General features: G+C 36.2%; 1 protein-coding gene across 1 annotated transcript in view; it reads left to right on the top strand.

The window, feature by feature from the left end:
- Positions 1–18,273, top strand: part of zip (myosin heavy chain 10) — a 517,797-nt gene that overhangs the window by 398,801 nt on the left and 100,723 nt on the right. The window contains exon 30 of the mRNA XM_090411020.1: positions 11,746–11,913. Coding sequence (XP_090267146.1) covers positions 11,746–11,913 — 168 coding nt within the window. The remainder of the gene's footprint in view (positions 1–11,745; positions 11,914–18,273) is intronic.

The following is an 18,273-nucleotide window of genomic DNA, read 5'->3' as shown; positions in this document are numbered from 1 at the left end:
GAATAAATATTGCATTGCCTTTGCAAGTGTGTATGAATGTTGGATATTTAAGAGAGAATACTTTTGATATGCCAAAAAAAAAAATAATAAAATAAAATAAAATAACAGGCTTGTCTTAAGATTGAAATGTCATCCCATCTAGAGAGAGAGAGATTTTAGTATTATCAGAAGTAAGACCAAAATAAAACGTTCATTTTTCGGGAGGGAGGGAAATTGAGTTGGATAAGTATTGAAGTTATCAGATACCACTGAGGTTGGAGATAAGATGGAGTGTAGCAATAGATATTCTAGTTCTGCTCATGACAGACTTCATTTGAATGGTTTTGGAGTTAGATGTTTGGAGAAAGTATTGTTTAGTGAGAGTGTGGTAGTGCAAAATCAGGAAAACTGGAGATATTGAAATCACCTAGAATCTGTCTGGCCACTCCTGTGATAAATGAGCATGGATACAGTAATGATTATCCAGTGCTGAACAGGATTTCTCAGGTCTCCAATTTAAATGGGTTGGTAATGATATCACACATGGATAAGTATAGGTACAAAGGGTTCACCATCTTATGAATGTTGAACAGTAATTGCTTGTGTTTTTATATGCTTAAAGAAAAGTTGAGGAATGCTGGTGGATAGATTTGTGGAACAGCACCCAATGTAAATACCCGTAGCTAAAGCATAATGTAGAAACAGTGTCCATGACAAAGTGGTGAATTGATCTCAAATGGGTATTATATATATTATTCAGATTTCTTCTTTTGATTAATGTCATTTTTGGAAAGATTTTAGTGCACTAATCCAAATGTGGGAACAGTATATTCTAAAGTGGGACAGATTTGGGATTTATATATGTTAGAAGAGATGGTACAGATGAGAAGTGTTCTTGAACAGAAGAGGATGGAAAGTACAAAGTTTTTTGGAGATTTTGGTAGCTACTGATGTGGTGTGATGTATATTCATTCCAGGAAAGGCTAGAAATAAATCTCAAAGAAGAGAGATGTAATCCTGTTTTATGATTTTTGTGTTATCAAGAAATGAGGAAGCATGAACTGAGATTCTTTTACATGAAAAAAGTGCATCATAGGGGGGAACTGTATTTGTGAGCATTAAATGTAACTAGATTATCCTAGCCATGAAGCCTGGCATGAAGTTCTGTTAAAGGCACTGGTTTGTAGGTCTTGAAGCTTGGGATGTTTGTACACCCTATTCCTTTTACTCATTTAAGTAGAAGGAATGGAGTTTGCTGTCATGACCAAAGCAAGGTTGACCATGGTAATACAGAAACCAGGGTCGGCTTGCTTCAGTTCAGAACTCTGAATAGTGGAAGCTGTCCACCATGACAATGCAGTGAGTAACAAAAAAAGAGAGAGAGAGAATTGACTATCCAATTATAGAAAATGGAAGATAGACCAAAGGATGGTCATTTTCTGAGTAGGTCTCTGTGCTAGACCTTATCTTATTCATTGGATGTGTCTAGAGCAATAGCACAGACTTCTTCTGATCTTCCTGTGGCATATGTTCAGAGGTGATTGATGTAGGATAGGAGATCTAGTGGTGCAAAAAAAAATGCAGACAATATAGGATGAATGTAGTTCTGCAGCACAGCTTTTGAATACAGTTGGGCAATAAGAGAAAGGCTTTTTTTTAATTTTTTTTTTTTATCTGGGTTATTTAAGATTCTCTTGTAATTAATATTTTAAAAGGCCACATGAGAAATATGGTGGTGCACTGTTTCTATTGTGATGAGTGACTTGTCTTGGTCATTTATGCAAGAGTTAAAGAAGAAGGACACTAGGGAGATCAGCTTTGTGTTTGTGTGTTAATATTAGCACAGTCTGGAAGAGAGGCAGTAGACTGAAACCTAGATGAGCAGAAAGTGCATCCTATGACATTTCCCAGGGATGGTTCAGAAGGTATCACTCCTCTTTGTATAGGAGGTTAGTTTTCCATTTGGCCTTTTCAGGGTTGAATTTGTTACATACTTCTGTACACTGACAATGAAGCTGAAATTCATTTTGGGCTATTTGAATATTAAATTGAATATTGTACAGACATTTTGAATGGGATGAGGAGAGCCTGAAGGGCAATCAAGAGCATCACTAATTTTAAACTGTGTCCACTAAAGAGACGACACACATGTACTGCTGTCCTTGACCCTAACATAATATATTATTGAGTGAAATAGTGTGAGTTTTGCAGTCAATTTTCTTGAGTTTACAGGATGAAAAACCAGAGTTTCCATGTGTGAGAGAGAGGGGTTGGGGGGGGGGGCAGACTGCTTGCTTGTGTAACAAATTGACTAACTCAGGAACCAGTCAAAGAAAGGGGTAGAAAAGTTCCTCTAGTTGGCAACTAGAATTGAATTGGACAGCCAAGTGGATACAAATGTCACTTCCACAGGACTACACAAGCCTTTCATTTAAACATATTTATATAATTTGATCTACAAATTCTTCTTTGTGCTGCTAAATGAAATGCTGTTTCTATCAGTTACTTTAACCATGAGACATGGTTAGGCATATGGTGTCATCAAGTCTTCCAGTGAGAGCAAAACTACAAGCACTGCTTCTGCTACATCCCCTTTTCTCAGAACCATCATATCTGTGGTCTCTAGTCTTCGATCAAGTGCGTTATTTCTAATCCAACTCTCAGATCCATAACTTAAAACTGGTTTGAACATTGTCTTGTATATACTGCTAGTTTGGTATTTTGGCTAATTTCTCTCTTATTCCATATAAATTTATTTACCTGGCTCCCACCACACTAACTTTGCTTATTCTGTTGTGTGTTTACAGATATAAGTTGCCATCTATACTAAAAATTGTGGTTAAATAGCTGAAATGTTTTACTTGTTCTATAGGCTCTCCATTCAGAATGCAGCTTACGTTTTCTATATTCCTGCTTATTTTCATAGTTTTGGTTTTTTTATTGCTGATTTTCATGCCAAATTTGTTACAGATGTTATTCAATTTAATTAATGAATCTGGATAATAGATCCTTGTTGGAGATGTGAACAACAGAGTAGGAAATGAATCCCACCAGACATATAGGAAAATTTGGAGAAAGAGCAAAGCTAATAATAATGGTAAGTATTTACTGGACTTCTGCTCAGGACATGGACTAGTCATTCCATTTTCTTTATGTTAGCTGCCCATTCTAATGACTCAAAATTCCTCCACTTCTTCCTTATGAGAACCTTCTGTTGGACCATATGCACAAATAAGTTTCATTTCACTATTTTTAAGTTTGCCCACATAACTACTACTACTTGAAACTACCTTCTAATCAAGAAGTTTATTTTCATGTTTGGTGTTGAATGCTATCGCTATCCCTTCCTTTCCTTGATTGTTTTTGCCTGAAAATAACATCCCATACTTATTTAGTAAGATCTCACCTGTTTTTGTCTTCAATAATGCCAATTATGTCCACATGGTACTTTTCCAGTTCTTTTGCAAGCTCAATTTCCTTTCCATCAATACTTCTTATATTGATGGTTCCTATCTTCATTTCTTCTGATGTTGGGTTTATTCTTCTTCTTCTAGATGTTGAGTTGGAGCTTGTTCTACTAACTAACTTTTCACTGTTCGCCCTGGTTCCCTGACGAAAACAGCAGGGGCCTTGTTTAACTGGGCAACACCCTAGCCAGCATGAAATCTCATCATGTTGTACCATCATATGAATTTGTGGTTTAAGCCAATACAAGTACGATTTTGTCAGCTAAGTCCGAAATTGCCAGCCCATCTTCATTTGTTCAGTATCCAGTAGATACCTACCAGTGGGGTGCACCACGTGAAGATGAGGATTGGACATTAGGTCAGAAGCCCCAGTCGGTTCTCCACATTCCTGAAAGGCGATGTGAAGGTCTCCTCCCAGTTATATGGCTTTGACCCTTAAGCGACTCCTTTCTACTGATATACATCAATATTATCAATAGACATTTTCCAAACCTAAAATGTAAGTAAGTTTGTAAAAAGCAGAGTAAATTGTATGAATCCAGGATGGATTACGTTAAGCTGAGAATTTTGAGTAGGGTTTCTAAATTCTTGACATTTTTTAATCTTTGGGAATAGGAAATGGCCTGAGAATTCTGAAGAATTCCCAAAATTTTTATTTTATTAATTTAATATTTGTAGTTTATCTTAAATAAGATTTTTTTAAAACTGTTCTAGTGTTAAAATGTTATAATTATGAAGTGTAAATTTTAGTATTTATATCTAAGAAAAAATGTAAAATTTATGCCTGTTTCAAAAGTTGCTGTTTAGTTTCTTTTAAAAGCTTCTTACTCAAAACATAATTTTGTTTTCCCAAATTACTAAAGAGAAATTCCTTTAGTTGTTAGATTTCTCTAATGATTACTCACTGCATTAACTGCAATCAAGTCTTATGGATTTTAAGCAGTTGAATATATTCCAGCAATCTTTGAATATGTCAGTCATATTTCCTAATGCATTCCAATGTGTTTTGCACTCACTCTGAAATAACTTGTTTACTCTTTATTTCTTTTTGCAAAATAGAATTTTTTGAAGAATGTTTAAACACTTCAACAATTTTTCTTATACTAGATATTGAAGAGCAATCACCATCCTGTAAAACATATTCTATATGAATCTGATTCATTGTGTTTCTTACCATCGTATTTACAACATCATGTTTGGTGTAACTTTCACATTTTCTACTATCATTGCATATTACTACTTTTTGATTTTTTGACATAAAACTCTTAACAAATCTTGGAGGACTCCAATCTTTCCTGTACTGCAGCAAAGGCCTATTCTTTAGGAGGTGCTTGCTGTAGTACAAATACCTTGAATTCTTATGGTTTTTGGTAACTGCAGGCTTTTTATTTTCTCTAATAAAATTGCTCTCCTACTGTTGCAAGTTAAACCACTAATTTGCTTACTTCTGGCATGTACTGCTGTGTAACAAGTTGAAGTTGAAACATTGGTCTTATTTTATTATTATTTTTAAGTGGATGCTGTTTATACATTGTTTTCTACTTTTTTTTTTCTTTTCATGGCATATGTTCAAGATGTCCACTTTTTGATGGTGATGTTTTGCACTGTAATGTTTTGGAACACATTTGATAACAAGTTGTCTGTTTTTTGTCATTTAAAAGAAAAAAAATCTGCAACCATTTCTCACATGTTTCAATTGTTGTTATGAGTAACTACGATAAACTGAAATGTGTTTATCAAAAAATAATTATTAATAATGAAATATAATTCCTTTACTAACTTTGATTTCACACTGCATAATGCATATGAGTTATGTGTAGGTTGAGGATTCTAGATGCAGCTGCTGAGGATATCATATACTGAAAGATATTCAAATGGATGGGTGCTAGAAAAGATTGGCAGAACTTTAAGGCTCCTTAAATTCATATGCTCCTGGATGTGATACATTGAAAGGATGGAAGGAGGACCTCTCAAAACAGTAATAGAAGATAAAGTTCCTGTAAAAAGAGGAAGGGATAGGCCTTCATTGAAATGGATGGATGGCATGTCCATCCATTTCAGAGAGTTGAAGCCTCCAGAAAACCCAGTTATTTAATAGTATTGATGCACAACACAGAATAATAATAAAATATTTATTAACTTATTAGCTGATATTTTACTGGTATTATATCCAGCATCTTCAAATCACAAGAACAGTTTGCCACAGCATGAAATAACAATTTGGTATAACAGTGGGACTTTAGTTCCTTTTGTTCATTTTTTTTCTTTTAAGTACCAATAGACTCCACCTGTTATTGGATAAAGAGAGAGAAAATGAGCATAAATTTGATCTTAAAATCTTTTGAAGTCCCCTGCTCACAAAACCAGGGGAATTCATATGCTCCTGGATGTGATGAAGAAGAGAATTTTTTCTTAGGTGAACAAATGAGAGTTGATGATTTTACATGAGGTTTAAATGTGGTGTGTAGCCAATACATATTAAGCTAGATACCTTTGCATTACATGTAAGTTATTTTGCACAGAAAGGGAAGATATACAAACCACTAGATGGGACATCAACGGGCTTCCCCCTGTAGCCACTTTCAAACCAGCGGTTTGGCTGTGCTATATTGATGATGTGCTTGCTATTTGGACACATGGTCCAGACACATTGCATACATTTTTAATGCATTTAAGTAGCCAGCATACTAAAATCCACTTCACAATGGAACAGGAAGATAACGCTTGTCTGCCCTTCTTAGTTACGCTAATCAAATAGCTTCTGATGGTTCATTATTTTTCTCTTTATAGAAAACCTACACATTCAGGAAGATATTTGCACATTTACACCACCATCCAGCTTAACAATATGGTATCCAAAAAATATTAACTCACAGAACCAGAGCTATCTGTTCCAATGACACTGTTACAACTGAACTCACTCACATCACAATTTTTTAGTCCATGGTTAGAATCCCCATAGAATAGCATAAATACTAAATGCTCTCTTCCATATCACATCCAGGAGTATATTGAAGTGCCCTGTTCTTGTGACCTGGCTTACTATAGACAGACAGACAGAAAGAACTGTTTGATGCCTTATAGAACATAAACAATATATTTGGATATGCCTTTGGACCATGCCTTGGATATCCCTTCACACTAAATCAAATGGAAGAAAGGTTTTTTTTATATATATAATCCCATGGTATTATTACACCAGATCATAGAGGTCAAATTGCTGTATTTTATACAGCACCTTTTCTGGGTTGTTATAAAGTTCACATAGTTCACATTTGGAAATATTCATACAATTTAGTAAATGAATTGGCGATGCTTCCTCGATGTTACAGATTTTGCAGATGGGGAAGACTTTTATGCCATTGCTAAACTTGATTGGTCTTGTGTGGCTAGTCTTGAGACGAGTTATCATGGTAGTGGCACAGCGAATAAACCTGGAGTTGATGGTAGCTCTTGGTTTTATGTGTGATTGCTAGTGTAGCAGTTCTTAATAGCTTGAAGGGCTGCTAAGGAATCTGTGAGAAATATAAATTCCTTTGGGTTTTTTGCAACATTTGTTTATCCAAATGTTGCAGTGCTGTGTTAATGGCTATTAATTCTGCATGGTATGAGTTTCATCCAATACTGTTAGTTGTTTTTAGTTCTATATTTTGAGAGCCATAGATGAGTATGCCACTCCCAGAATTGCCATTTGGATTTTTGGAGCTATCTGTGTAGATCTTTATTGAGTCAGGTCCATTTTCCATTATTTTTGAAAGAGCTAATCTCAAGATTTCAGGGTTTTCTAGGCTTTTTTTCTCATGTTTCCCTATTTCCAAATTGATAACTATATTTTTAATGTCTTGATTTGGAGGAAATGCTGGATAGTTGGCTATTTTATTTGGACAATCCAAGGGAATTTTATTTTCCATGATTTCATGCATTGTTAATTTTTTCTTTATTCTGTTTGTTGGTTGCCAATTTTTAAAAAGTTCACTTGTTTTGTGATGTGCAAAGTTGGCTCTTTTTTCTGCAAATTTAGTAAGATTTTCTTGCCACTTAATGTTTAAAGGAACAAGGTTGGATTCTAATTCTGCTATTTTTCCAGGAGTTTTATTCCATAGCCCACATATGATTCTAGTTGTATTTTTTTGAATTTTTATAAGCTTGTCTAAACTGTTTGTGATGTTTGCATCCAGAGGCAAAGCATATTCCATTATGGGTGGGATGATAGAGGTGTATATGACTTTTAAGGTTTTAGCATTGGCTCCTCACTCTTTACCTGAGATACTTTTCATGATATTTGGTCTTCTTTTTGCTCTAGCTGCAACATTGTTGATATGTTTATTGAAGCTTAGTGATAGATCCAGAGTAACTCTAAGGTATTTGGGGTTTTCATTAAATCTAATTAGTTGACTGTTTAGCTTAATCTTTGTTCTCCACTTTCTGAGATGGTTATTAATGTAAATACACAAATTTCTGATTTGCTAGGGTTAATTTTGATTTTTTGGTTTTCACAGTATGTAGATAAACTTGCAATGGCTTTGTTTAAGTGACCTTCTACTGTTTCTAGGTGAGAATAGGTGAGCTGTTTCTAGAGCTGAGAATAGGACCAAATCATCAGCAAACATAGCTATCTTTGTTTCTTTATTTATATTTTTATCTAAGTCATTTAAGTAGATGGAAAAAAGGAGTGGGCTCAAAATGCTGTCTTGGGGGGGGGGGGGGGGGGGGGGTCCTTGTCTTATTTTCACTTTCTTGGAAAAGGTATTATTTATTTTAACTCAAATTGTTCTATTTCTTAGAAAGTCATAAATCCAGTTTAGAACTTTCCCTTCTATTTCAATATGACAAAGTTTGGAAAAGTGTTTCTGCCTTTACACCTTGTCAAAGGCATTGCTAAAATCTATAAAAGCTGCAGTGGTGGATTTGTTAGGTTTGGTCTGGAAGTTATCTTGAATTGTCTGGGTTAAGTAGAAAAGTTGATCAGTTGTTGAGTGATTTCTTCTAAAGGCAGACTGAAAATGTGGTAATATACTATTTTTGTTTAGATAGTAATTCAAACGTTGGAGTATCATTTTTTTCATCAATTTTCCTGGAAATGAAGTCAGTGAAATTGGTCTATAACTTCCTGGTTGGTCTTGAGGTTTGTTAGGCTTTAAGATTGGTATGACTGTTGCTATCTTCCAGTCTTTTGGAGTATTTCCCTGTTTTAGGCTATTGTTGTAGGCGAAGGAAGATATTTGATCATAATTCCTTGTATGTTATCTGGTTCACATGATTTATTTATATCTAGTCTCTCCAAGGCATCTCTCAATTCAGAGATTGTAAATGGATCCCACAATAATTTGTTTTTATATTTTGGGGAATTTGTAGCATTTTTCTGATGTCAAGCCTGTTTTGATATTTGATGGTCTTTCCTAGTATTTAGTCCTATTCCTAGTATTTTTAAGAGCCTCCGTAGCTCAGTCAGTATAGACAAAGACCTTTGGTCAGAAAGACCTGGGTTCAATTCCTGTCTGTGATATGAGGAACCTTTATCTGGTCTCTTTCGACTAAAGGTGAGTTAGCCGCTTTCATACATAGGTAAGGGTTTTTTTCACCCATAAACTCGGGTTTTTCATCCCCCAGAACAGGCAAACCGGCCCTGTGAACACACGTAGATTACAGTCATGAATATTTCCGAGCCATATACCAGTCCTGAGTTGGAAAAAATTGGGGAGGTTGGGGAAAGCAATGGTGAATTAACCTGTAAAAATCTCACCAGGAATACTTTGTGGGCAATGCCCACAAAGTCGTTTCCAACCTTATGGTTGGAAACGACTGAAAGGGAAAATCAGATCCTAGTATTCATCTCTAGTTTGCTTATATTTTGAAAATGAAAGGTCAAGGTATTTGTGATCTCCCTGTCTACAATTTTGATATTTCCATCTGGATCTTTTAGTGTGTTAGTACTTCAGATACCAAACTTTGGTATCTGAAGTGTTTGGATTTTAGTTGTGGCAAAATTCTTGCCACCTAGTTCTTTGTAATATATTATATTTTTGTTTAATTTCAGCATTTATCTTGTTGTACTCAATCCTGGTTTCTAGAGAGCTTTCAATTTTTAAGATGTTAAATAATTCATTTTGTTTAGTTATTTTACTGGCAAGTTCCTGGTGAACCTTTGTGTAGTACAGGAGAAAAGTTTGAAATAACTTTTCTCCTGTAGCCCTTTGGGATATTTTTCTTTGCTGCATTTAGAATAGTATTCTTCCAAGTTATTTAGTCTTTGTCTAAGTCATTATGGTATGTGTGATCTTTCAGCATTTTACTTACTTCATCCTTATATTTCTCCCAATTTGCTTCTGAAAGTTCTAATGATATTTTCTTTTTTGGGTGGGTCTAGTCATTTTGGGGTTCAGATTGATTAATATTGGGGTATGGTTGCTTCCTACTGGTTCCAAAACAGACCAAATAGCTTTGTCGTGAAGATCTGGAGACACCACAGTAATATCTAGGGCATCTTTTGTACCATAAGAATGCGACAGATAAGTGGGTTCTCCACTGTTGAGAGTTATTGTCCTGTTTCATCTAAGAAATCACTCAGGTTTTCTCCTCTCGGTTTTATTTCCTCAGAACTCCATAACAGGTGTTTGCTATTCATATTTCCTAAGATAATGGAGTTTTCTTCAATGAGATGGGAGAGGCTGGAAAGATTTGGTCCAGGTTTGTCGGGAGGATGATAACAGTTGAATATGTTTAATGGCTTTTTACTTGGTTCCAGTATTTGTATTTGTTGTATTTCAGTTCCTTCTGCTACTATGTCTAGCTCAACAATTTTATATGACAAGTTTTGGATTAGTGTCAGTAGACCTATCTTGTCGTTTAGTCTGCTTTTTTGTCGAAGTTTGATTTCCTGAATGCAGATAATATCAGCATCATGTTTGTCAGATAGTAGTAATAGTTCATTTAGTTTTTCTTTGCTTGCTGAAGTAACAATACCATTTAAATTACATTGGATGATATTAGTATTTCTTGTAATGGGTGGAATGATTTGCTCATTTCTCAACTCTGACATCATTTCCAAATCAAGAGTCGCGTCGGCTGCCCCGTACATGGTAGCATAGGTATAATCACTGAAATTTGTCTCCATGATGGAAAAGAAAAAAATGCTGCTGTCGTTAGATCATCCAGAGGGCACCACGAGGAGGAGGTGACAGTTTGACTTTGCCCTCCAGAAAACAAAAGTGCTACATAGAAGTTATTATGAGTCAGAGAGAGATTGTTTTTGGAATCAACAGCAGCTTTAAACATACTCCAAACCTTACCAAGTATGGCTGTATCAGTTTATCAAAATCTTGAGAGATGATCATTTTAAGATTAACTTAATACTTGTTTTCCCTCTCTTTATCCAACAGCTCATGGTGCATATTAGGACTTCAGTTCCTTGTGTTGTCCATTACAATTTTTTTTTAAACTAGTCCCACTGTTATACCAAATTGTTTCGTGTACTGTGGCAAACTCTGAAGATGCTGGATATAATATTAGCTAAATATCAGCTAATAAGTTAATAAATATTATTTTCTTATTATTCTATTGTGAATCAATACTGTTAAATAAACTAGCATGTACTGCCAATACAAGTTTTTCCACTCGCTCCAGAAAAGCATACAGCAGGACCACCTGGCAAGGACTGGTTTTGAACATCACGAAGGAAAGGCGTGACCATATGGCATCTGATTATGTCCTGTGAGTAGGCAAATAAATATGTATGGCATATCTGAATTTACTAGGATTACAGTGAACTCAGGGAATATCCCCATTAATCTGTTACATGGCAAGAATAGAAAATTTCAGATCAGAAAAGATTATAAAAATTCCTGATTTTCTTGAGAAATTTTTCCTAGGAATTCTTGGAAAAACCATTGTTAAGAGGACCTATATATGAAAAATTATTTCTCTAACAAAGACACTTGATATATCAAATGAAGCCTTGTATTTTCACTTATACCAAGACATAACAAACATTATTAGGACAAAAGAGAAGGACGTGTACTGTGTAGCATACTTTATATTTATTTTAGAAGCCTTGTTTCATATGGCAATTTTAAAAGCTGGCACAATTTAAACCCTAAATTCAGTCTTGCATGAATCAGTAATAGGTGTCACGAAAAACTTAACTGTTAAGAGAATTATATATTGTTAAATTTTTTTCTTTTAAAACTTGACAAGCGACTTCTTATGTTTTGCTCTTTTCTAACAAATTGCAAACAGATAAAGTTACTTTCACCAAAGAGGATTTGCACTCTATTAAAATTTTGTTTTATTTATTTTCTAGATTCAGGATCTGAAGAAAAAAGCAGATGAAGAAGCCGAACAGTTAGCAAACTTAGATGAAATAAGGAAAAGGCAAAGCAAGGACATTGAAGCTCTACAGAGACAAATTGAGGAATTACAAGCAGCCAATGACAAGTTAGAGAAATCTAAAAAGAAGTTACAATCTGAGGTTTGTTTGTTTTAAATTATTCCAAAAATTCTAGTTCATTGTCTGTTTGTGTGTGTTAATTGATGTGAATTTTAAAAAATGAAAGAGATAAACTAATATTTAGTGTGTAGGGTGAAATCTTCAAATGCTGGTAAGCTCTCACAGGGATACTTACTCACAATAAAGGAATAGTTGGAATTCAGGTAAAAATATCTGACTTTTGGTGAATGAAGTGATCAAAATAAAACTACAAGGAAAATTATTTGAACTTGGGGCATCAGTTTTCTTTGACATAAAAAGCATATGACACAGCTTTGAGATTAAGCATATTGAGAGACCTATACAACTTTGGTCTCAGAGGAAGCATCCCTTTTTTATATCTAACCAAATCTTCTGGGTGTGGTGGGTACAAGGACCCGAAATTCAGGGGCCACACTGCACAAGCTGAAGTCATCACAGTGGATAATGGCAATGATGCGAGGTACACTGATGTGCAGAAATAAAGATGTTATTTATTTTTTCATATGGGGTTCCTCTCTTTCTTCCACCATCCCTTAGGACTGGTTGAGCCCTCCTAATGAGAGATTAAGTATGCATTTTATGAATGTAGATCCACGTGTGTGTTCATGGGCCGGTTGTTTTCCTGTTCTGAGGGACGAAAAACCTGAATTTTTGGGTGAAAACCCTCTACCTCTGTATGAAACTGGGTAACCTAGGTTTAGTCAAAAGAGACCAGATAAAGGTTCCTCACATCATGGAGGAATCGAACCCAGGTCTTTTCAACCAAAGGGCTTCTTCTACACCGACTGAGCTATGGAGGTTCAAAGAGGTTATGAGTCCATTGTATGAGATCTTGATCATGCTGCATATGGATTATTGTCACATTTGGTCACTGGGATTTGCTGGTGATAAGGATATGTTAAAAAGGGTCCAGAGAAGATTCAGAAAGGTGGTAAGTGATCTTTGGAATGTGGAATATGAAGACAAAAACAAAGGAATGTGAATTCAAAAGGTGAAGGAATGTTAATTGCATAGCCTCATGAATAGGAGGAAGAGGGGGAGATATGATTGATACATAAGTTTGAGGTTGTTATCAGGTTAACATGGAAGATATTTTTTGTAGAATGCAAGAGGAAGAGTAGAACAAGAGTCGATCCCTGGAATCTGTATAAGTAGGATGCGAGTAGAGTTGTGAGGAGCAGGTTTTTTGCATGATAAAGTGGTTGATGAGTGGGATGCATTGCCTGAATGTGCATTCCACTTTGAAGCAGTTTAAGGCATGGTTGGATGTAATAGTACCTCCCACAATGAGTCTCTGACTCCCGAAGGTCAAATATTAATAAGGGTGAGGAGTTTTTGGCATTGGTTGGCTCAACTTGGCCAAAAGTTATAGGCATTAGTGAGAGATGGTTGAACAAGAATGATATGATCACAGAAATAGGATGCAGGGGATATGATATCTTCAGAGAGGACAGAAGAAAGAGGATTGGAGAGGGAGGGTTTACTAATGGTAAAATGAGTAGAACTACATATGGATGCAAAGGGCAGTTCATTTGAGGTGATCAAGTGTGGGATAGATGCCAGCAGGACAAAATATGTAATTGGTTGCTGCCATAATCCAGGAGTTATAAGGGAGAATCTAGATTACAGGCACATTGGCAGATTAGCACGATGAGTGCAGGTTGAATAATTGTTATGATGCAAATGGCTGGTTGGAAGAGCTGAAGAGAGACTGAACTGGTGGACAGGACTGAAGTATCCGGAAGAAATGGATCTTGTCCTTATGTGCCATGAGGCACAACGTAAGCAAGCAACCAAATCCTCTGCCTGTATCTTTATTTTAGTGAACCAGTTAGTAGTCCTGGATATCCTCCAACCAACAGATATTAACCCATCAGTATAAAATCACACGTGTGCCACAGTAAACATTTTTACACAGTAAAAATTAATTTATTATACAGATTTCATGTTAGATATCATAAGATTCAGTGTATGCAGAAAACAACAAGGAATTTGAATAAAGAGAGAGTATATGCTTAACATTGGAATCCCTTTATGCATATAGTTGTGTATTGATAGATCAAAAACATTGGCCTAAAAATAAATACTAAAATTAGACAATTTGATTTGGGGGTGGGAACTTGATTGGAAATTTATTTAATGCACTTAAAGATGACAGTTTTGCACACTTTAGGGAATGGTAAGGTAGTCATTATGATTGAGGTTAGGTCAATGAAGTAGGGCTTCAGCACTTTTTTGTATTAAAGTTTGTGTTTATACATGGATTTATGTAACAGTTTTGTGTTTTCCCATTTATTCCTATAGCTAGTGTTTTCAATCCCATGTTGTGCTAGGCCAGAATTCTGAGGTTTAATGATCCAGATGTGGTCCTGATATTCAGAGATACATTTATTGACAAAGCTCCTGCTAGTTCATAGTAAGACAAGTTGCACGAATATTATTATTATTATTTGACACCTCCAGGGAGTCCAAAGACTCATCGAGGGAGAGTGTGCCAACAGCATCGAACGATTGGTCCCCTTCCAACTGGTACTTTGTATAGGCCAGTTAGCATCAGTGGTGAGAGTTTGTTTTTTTAAAGAAGGTTATGGGTTTGGTTGATGGGTTCATAGGTAACGATGAGATTTTATTTCCTCATAAGTTTTGCCACTCATTCAGAGATGCCCTTAATATATGAGGAGTTCTGTGGACTTTTTCTTGTCTAGGTTGCTGTGTATGAGAGTTAATTATTTGCTGAGTTATTCTCGGATTGTGTCCATTTAGTATGGCCATTTGTTTGATAGTTTCCAGTTCTTGTTTGAGATCCTTTGGAGGAATAAATCTTGGGTGCTCTAGACTAGTGGGATTTTATGGTGCCATATTTTTGAGATAAGATGGTGGGCTGATATATTGTGGATATAGCAACCTGTAAAAGTTAATATTTGGTAAACAGAAGTGGAAATGGATCCACCATGTTTCTGTTAGATATGTACATCTAGAAAGGAAATTTCTTTTGATTCTTTTGCTGGTATGAATTTAATAAGAGGATGTAAGGTGTGTTGATTTTTTCTGGAAATGAATGGAGTTCTGATTCTGCAAAGACATCATCTATGTGCCTCAGCCAGTTTGAGATGTGGTACATAGTTGACATATGTAGTTGGGTGTTTTGAGAGAGAAGATTCTTTCTTCCTGGTGTTCAAGATAAAAGTTGGTTAGGTTGGGTGATAGTGGTGAACCCATTGCAGTTCCTGTCATATATTTTGTATTTTATCTTTCCATGTGAATTAACACGTTCGCTGCCACGTTACTTCGGCATAGTCTGTTCCCGTACGCCGAGCAATTTCACTTCTTCAAGGTCAGTACTGTAATCTCGTTGCCCACGGTAAGCGTCATACGAGTATACTCGTAGTTGGCTTGTGCAGAGCATATACCATCTCTGAGAATACACAGTTTTGATGCTAGCTCCACAAGCCAAGCATTTTCACTTCGAGGTCAGTACAGTAATCTCGTTGCCGGCGGTAAGCGTCATACGAGTATACTCGTAGCTGGCTTGTGTAGCTGGTTTACCAACTATGAGTATACTCGTAGTTGGTAAACTCAATCCTGTCTTATATCTTGCCTTAATTTTGTAAATCTTAACGTGTTTTTTTTTTTGATTGATTTCTCCTTTCTTAGCATAAACATATCATAGTGTTGACTTCTTGACATCCAAGAAATTGTCATCTTTCATTTCAGATGTTGCTTTACTCGGAGAATGAACAATCACTATACAAATCACAAATTCATCTGACTATTTGGATTAGTATCCTAAACATTTCAAAATGCTTGTTTGAATGCAGAAGAGAGTAGTTGGGTGAATTAATGACCTCTCAATAATTCTTTCTTTTCATAGACATTGTATCTGCTGCATGCATTTTCTACAGATGTTTTTGTGGTCACTATTCATTCAAGAATTGCATTAGTAATTCCAGAACAAGAACAAAATTTTCTTACTCTTCAAGCCTGTATATTCAACCTATGGTATTAGTATACCATAGGTTGAACTACTCTCTCATGGGTTTAGTATATCAGAAAACTAATTGGACTTCCGTTTCTTCCTCAGAGCAGTTACCAATAAATTTCTCAGCATGCAACCAAATTATGTTGGTTAATCAATAATAAAATATTTCAACTATCAACTTGGTAGTTGTACAAGAACCAGTACTGGTTCTATTATATTGTCCTCAGGTCAACTCTCAGTTCTATGTTTACCTGCTGTTCATCTGATATTTTTCTAAGTCTCTAAAAGGTCCCTGATTCCTTATACTAGTATCCTACATTCAAGTTTATGGGCCCATTGGTATGACCTTATTCTTGATTGAATTTCATTCTGCAGTCAGTTTTAGCTTTAGGATTAAAAACATGCATTATCCAGGACAAAAGCTCTGTCACCACTCTGAGACTGGCTAACTCATCTTCTATCACTATTTCAATTCAAAATTCCTTTTATTATGGCAAAATGTGCCATATATTAATAAACATTGTACATGAGATTGAAACCTAGGTTTGTTTTCCTTCCAAATTTCCTGAGATGTCATCATCTGACTGTGCTAAGGAGATACTGAACCAACAATTCAGTAAAAATGTTTAATACAGTGGTACCTTGGTTTGCGAGCATAATTCATTCCGGAAATGCGCTCGTAATCCAAAGCACTCATATATCAAAGCGAATTTCCCCATAAGAAATAATAGAAACTCAGATGATTCGTTCCAAAACTCAAAAATATTCATATAAAATGATTACTGTAATACAAAATACATAAAGTAATTGAATTTATTAATGACATTACAATTACATATTACAGTAAATACAATTAATTGTATTGGGTAGGATGACTTTCTTTGTCACTAATGGAATCACTGCTATCTGTTGACTCTTTTGTCTGTTGTTTCTTTTTGTGCGACTTTAACAAGGAACCTATCCCATGACACTTGCTTTTACCTCTTTTTGAGGATATCACGGAAATATGACATTGCATTGTCGTTAAACAGATTCATCACTCGCACTGCCATAGCCTTACTCGGGTGTGCTTTTCTACAAAATTTTGCAGTTTCCCACATTTTGCACACCTTTCTAATCTCATTTGAAGAGAGGGATGTCTCCATCTTTTTCTCCTCCTCCATAACCTCTTGCTGTTGCTCGCGATGCAGATTCATCAGTTCGTCGGTGGTAAACTCCTGGCCATGTTCCTCCACCAGCTCTTGAATGTCGTCCTCATTCACCTCCAGTCCTATGGTCTTCCCCAAGGACACAATTTCATCGATAACTGGCAGCTCCTGTTCATGAGCAAACCCCTCGACTCAATCAGACCACGATTTTCTCCAAGCAGAATTAAGGGTTCTCTTGGTGACCCCATCCCAGGCTTTATCGATGTTCTTGACACAGTTTACGATGTGGAAATGATTTTTCCAAAACTCTCGGAGGGTAAGGTTAGTTCCTTCGGTCACCTCGAAGCATCGCTGAAATAGTGCCTTGGTGTAAAGCTTTTTAAAGTTCGAAATGACTTGCTGATCCATGGGCTGGAGTAATGAAGTAGTGTTGGGAGGAAGAAACTTGACCTTAATGAACTCGAATTCTTCCAGTAAGTCGTCCTCAAGGCCTGGAGGATGAGCAGGAGCATTATCCATAACCAGCAAGACTTTGAATGGCAATTTTTTTTCTAAAAGGTATTTCTTCACTGTAGGACTGAAGACCTCGTTAATCCACTCAACGAACAAGGTATGAGTGACCCAAGCCTTGCTGTTGGACCTCTACATAACGTGTAACTGGCTCTTCTACACCTTGCATTTCTTGAAGGCTCATGGATTCTCAGAATGATACAAGAGCAGGGGCTTGACTTTGAAATCACCGCTTGCATTAGCACACAGCAAGAGGGTGAGATGGTCTTTCATGGGCTTGTGACCGAGCATTGCATTCTCTTCTGCTGTAATGTAGGTCCTCTTTGGCATCTTTTTCCAAAAAAGCCCTGTCTCATCGCAATTAAAAACTTGCTGCGTCAGGTAACACTCGGAAACCATGAGCTTCTGAAACTCGGCAACAAACGCCACAGCTGCCTTTGCATTCTAACTCGCAGCCTCTCCGTGCCTCAACACTACGGATGCCACTTCTCCTCTTAGTTATCAAACCATCCCATGCTTGCCTTGAAGCCTTCTTCGTTTTCTGTAGACGTACCTGGCAGTTTACTTACGAGGTCGGCATACAAGGCCTTTGCCTTCTCACAGATCAAGTTCTCGGTCAGAGTATCACCTGCTAGTTGCTTCTCGTTATCCACACCAAAAGCAACTTTTCTACATCTTTCAGAATACGTGGCCGTTGCTTTGATACACTCGTGACTCCTTTTG

Source organism: Typopeltis vanoorti, chromosome 21 (genome assembly GCF_054136105.1).
Source record: "Typopeltis vanoorti isolate ZY-2024b chromosome 21, IOZ_Tvanoo_1.0, whole genome shotgun sequence".
In the NCBI taxonomy this organism is placed as follows: domain Eukaryota; kingdom Metazoa; phylum Arthropoda; class Arachnida; order Uropygi; family Thelyphonidae; genus Typopeltis; species Typopeltis vanoorti.
The sequence above is the reverse complement of the archived record's forward strand: the minus strand, read 5'-3'. Positions and strand labels throughout refer to the sequence as shown.